This window comes from Cryptotermes secundus, unplaced genomic scaffold (genome assembly GCF_002891405.2).
Source record: "Cryptotermes secundus unplaced genomic scaffold, Csec_1.0 scaffold310, whole genome shotgun sequence".
Lineage (NCBI taxonomy): Eukaryota > Metazoa > Arthropoda > Insecta > Blattodea > Kalotermitidae > Cryptotermes > Cryptotermes secundus.
In genome coordinates, this window is record NW_019734354.1 from 1297612 (window position 1) to 1301373 (window position 3762).

The 3762-nt window shown below is 39.6% G+C and overlaps 1 protein-coding gene across 1 annotated transcript; it reads left to right on the forward strand.

Moving 5' to 3' along the window:
* Positions 1-477: 477 nt before the first annotated feature.
* LOC111868843 (defensin) lies at positions 478-2856 on the forward strand. The gene is made up of 2 exons (XM_023859868.1): positions 478-628; positions 2393-2856. The coding sequence occupies exons 1-2, from the start codon at positions 493-495 to the stop codon at positions 2542-2544; spliced, it is 288 nt and encodes a 95-aa protein (XP_023715636.1). The 5' UTR covers positions 478-492; the 3' UTR covers positions 2545-2856.
* The last annotated feature ends 906 nt before the right edge of the window (positions 2857-3762 follow it).

The window sequence follows — 3762 nt, forward strand, 5'->3', positions numbered from 1 at the left end:
CCTTTATGCCAATGCGACTGGCCACACAGACTTCCGTACGCTACGTACGCTATGTTCCCTATGTTAGCTGCGTCTCAGAGTGTACACAGCGTACGTAGCGAACATAGCGAACATAGCGTAGCGCTCTGTGTGGCCGAACCTTTAGAGTGTTGTACGTAATCATCAATGTACGTAATTGTGTAACAAATGTTAGCTGAACTATGTTCACTAAAGACAAAAGTTCTATAAGTATTAAAATAGCATTCATCCTGTATATTTCAGAAAATGTATGAACTTTGTTCGCAGATAATTCCGTAAATGTATTCGAGAAAAACAAGTGGCGAAAACATGGAATTTACTTAATTCAATTTATAACATCAAGGGGACAAAATCCGTCGTTCTTCTTATTAAAGCTCTTCTCTAATTCCGAGTACACAAACCATAAAAAGAATGAGTATCTGTTATTACATTCCCCACTACCAGCAATTTACGGGACGTATATATACAGCCACAATGGCCCGCTACATCATTCCGTCTCCAGACAAGACAACTGTACACACCGCAGTCATCATGCAGGCCGTGATCCTGGTACTTCTGCTCGTGACAGGTTCCCTGGTGCACAGCGCTCCACTGGAAGAACAGGAGGACGGTAAGTCTGTGTACAACATCTAAAACGATTCATATCCGCAGCTGGTCTGTAATCCCCGTTTATATGGTGTGAGGGAGGACCCACAGAAAACAACGTCCATTCTCGAATCAACAGGAATGTCTTTGCGTCGCCAAGCAACAGGCTGTTTTCCAAGAATCTGTCTCCGCGGGAATGTGCTTATCGAGCCGTTGCTTTGGAATCGCATCTCCTATGACTACCTTATTACGGCTTCCGGGTATCATGTCACAAGATGTAATATACTGCATATAATCGAAGTAACTGTACAAAATATTTTGTAAAATTGCAGACGAATCATATACATGTTCGCAACAATTCCTTCAAGCAAATCCACGAAAGGATCAGTTGGATTCATAAACTTGAATTCAGTAATGGTGTGTTATCTGCGGAAAGTTTCCATTTAACAATTTCCCAACCTTTCTTTAGTAACAAAATAAGATCAGGAAATAAGCAAAGAAACATGTTTTGAGAGCAAACTTTTATTCCTAATTCTTACGAAGAACTTAAATGCGTAAAGTAATCAAACTGCATTTGTGTAAACTGTTATATTTTTTAGAGTAAGAATCTCTAAGTGTACAATTGAAACTGAAGAGGCGATGAAGAATTGTTCAATATAGAATTACACAGCGAGGAGCCCGATTATTTCAGGAAAATTTCTGGTATCCTACGGCGATATGAAACAATATCTCAGTAAAATGTACAAGGAATTGTATTAAGTTATGATATTACCCAAATCCTGACAAACTCCAAAACATTCACGAAGAAAGTTTACAATAAATTTAATCTGAAATTCGCTATCGAAGATATTTCGGTGAAATTACTTCCGTTTTCTAGGTAGTTAAACTAGGAATAATTAGATTTTCGTAACGGCTGTATCAGCCGACTGGATAAGAACAACTTCCTCTTTCCTTTAACAATTGCAATGCTGCGTGAGATTCAGTCGGGATGTTTATCATAGGATTATTCTGTTCCTACCTGCAAAATGTGTAGGAGCACTGCAAGCCTGTCTCGAATCACATTAAGCGGAGAGCCTGAACCAGAGGCGGAGAAAGTCCAAAACTTACCTGAAAGAAAATAAAAAAATTCTTGAAATGTTATAGGATATAAAAATTCCCGGAGCGATTCGGCTGTGCCTCGCTACCGCCCTGATCATCTAAGGGTATCAACCTCAAGCAAAATATTCACATATTACCCAGATGTCTTTAAGCACCTTCTGGATTGCATCGAATCCCAGACGACACAACACCCTAGTGTCCATTCTACGTCTCTATTTGCTGTTCATATACAGGTCTCAAAAGTGCTCGCTTTCCTATAAGCATTGACACCGTCTGCATTTATATGCATCTGAATGTCAAGTCTTCACGTTCACTGCGTTGTGAGAACCCTTTCAAGAGCAGGGTACTTCTCCTACCTCCATCTCGTGAATATCTGCTCGAATTCTTCTCCTAAATATTTCAAGTATATACAGATATACATTAAAATTGATAATACGTGATAAGACCAAAATTTGTCGTGGATGCATTCAAATTCCAATATAATGACAATTTAAGGACGTTTTTTAAAGCTGTACAAATCTTGTAAGAAACACTATAGTATACAATTTAGTAGAATGATTTGCTAATATCTGCAAATATGTGCGTGTGTGTGTGTGCGTACGCTGGTGGTTGCGAAAAATAAAATTTCTTGTAGTGTAAATTTTGCTTTGTTAAAGACTGCTCATCCATTATAAGAATTTCTTTTTCGTAGTCCTTCTACCCCAGCCAAGAATCACCTGTGATCTCCTCAGCATAGAGATCGGAGGCTTCGCTTTCAACAACTCCCTGTGTGCAGCTCACTGTCTCGTCAAGGGTTACAAAGGGGGCAGCTGCAAAGATGGCGTCTGCGTATGCCGGAAATGAGCTTGAGCCAACACCCTGCAGTAGCAAGAGTAAATCAGCAGATATCGACAGGTCCATCTACAGAGCCTAAGGCGCTCCATTCAGCACATTTATGGAAAATATCACAAGAAATGTGACGTAACGGATAAACTTAGTGTCATTAAAAAGTAGAATATCTTTCTAAGTTTCTGAACACATATAAAACAAACATGTAAATGGGTCTTGTATTGTACCGATATTATATCTGTAAGTAAACATTAAGCTTCTAACAGCTTTCTAGCCTAATCACCATGAGAACCCTGACAAAATAAAATATTCATCATTCAAAGTGTCCACAAGTTTAATATCATCATTCACAGCAGAACTTCACTGATGCTTTCTTAAAGAGAGAAGAATCCATTTCACAAGATTCTACATTACTTCTTCAATTTCGGTGTTAATATTATTGTCCTATTCACGTCTGTTTTTCAAGTGGTCCCTTTGCTTGAGGTTATCCTTCCGAATTTTGTTTGCGCCTCATTCATTTGATCCTCTGCGCTCAGCCACAATATACCGCCACTTCAGTCTGTTTCCTGACACCTGTACACACCTTAATCATCATTCAGCCCGTCATTCTGGTACTTCTGCTCGTGGCAGGTTCCCTGGTGCACAGCGCTCCACAGGAGACACAAGATGACGGTAAGTCCATATACAAATCTACAGGCCTAAATAACAATGAGGAACAAACATACACGCGTACGTTTACTGTTCTGAAATTATTCGGAGAGCGAACAAAATTATAGGATATGATAGGATAGCGTGTATGCCTATTAGATTGAATTAACTACACTCTAAAGCTACTCCAATCTATCCTGATGTTTTATTGTGTCTCATAACACGCTCCATTTTGGGAACACGTTCAAGAACAGAATTGTTCGTCATCACATGCAAGGAATTCATCTAATAATTGCATGAAGTTGAACCGCTGCTACTCTCCTCTTCATCCTACCATCTACAATCATTGTGAAGTCGGGAGCGGTTTGTCGCCACAGGCTCTTGCGTCGTGTTTACAATACTCCTTAAGTTCGTCGCAGAGTATCCAAGCTCACAGCGGATGTCCCATCAGAAGTTACAATGATCGACCAAATAACAATAACAAGATGTAATGAGAACAAAACACAATATAACGCACTACAGGAATATACAAAAAATAGGGCACTGCGGGCATACAATGTCGCTGACAACCCAATATACACGGCT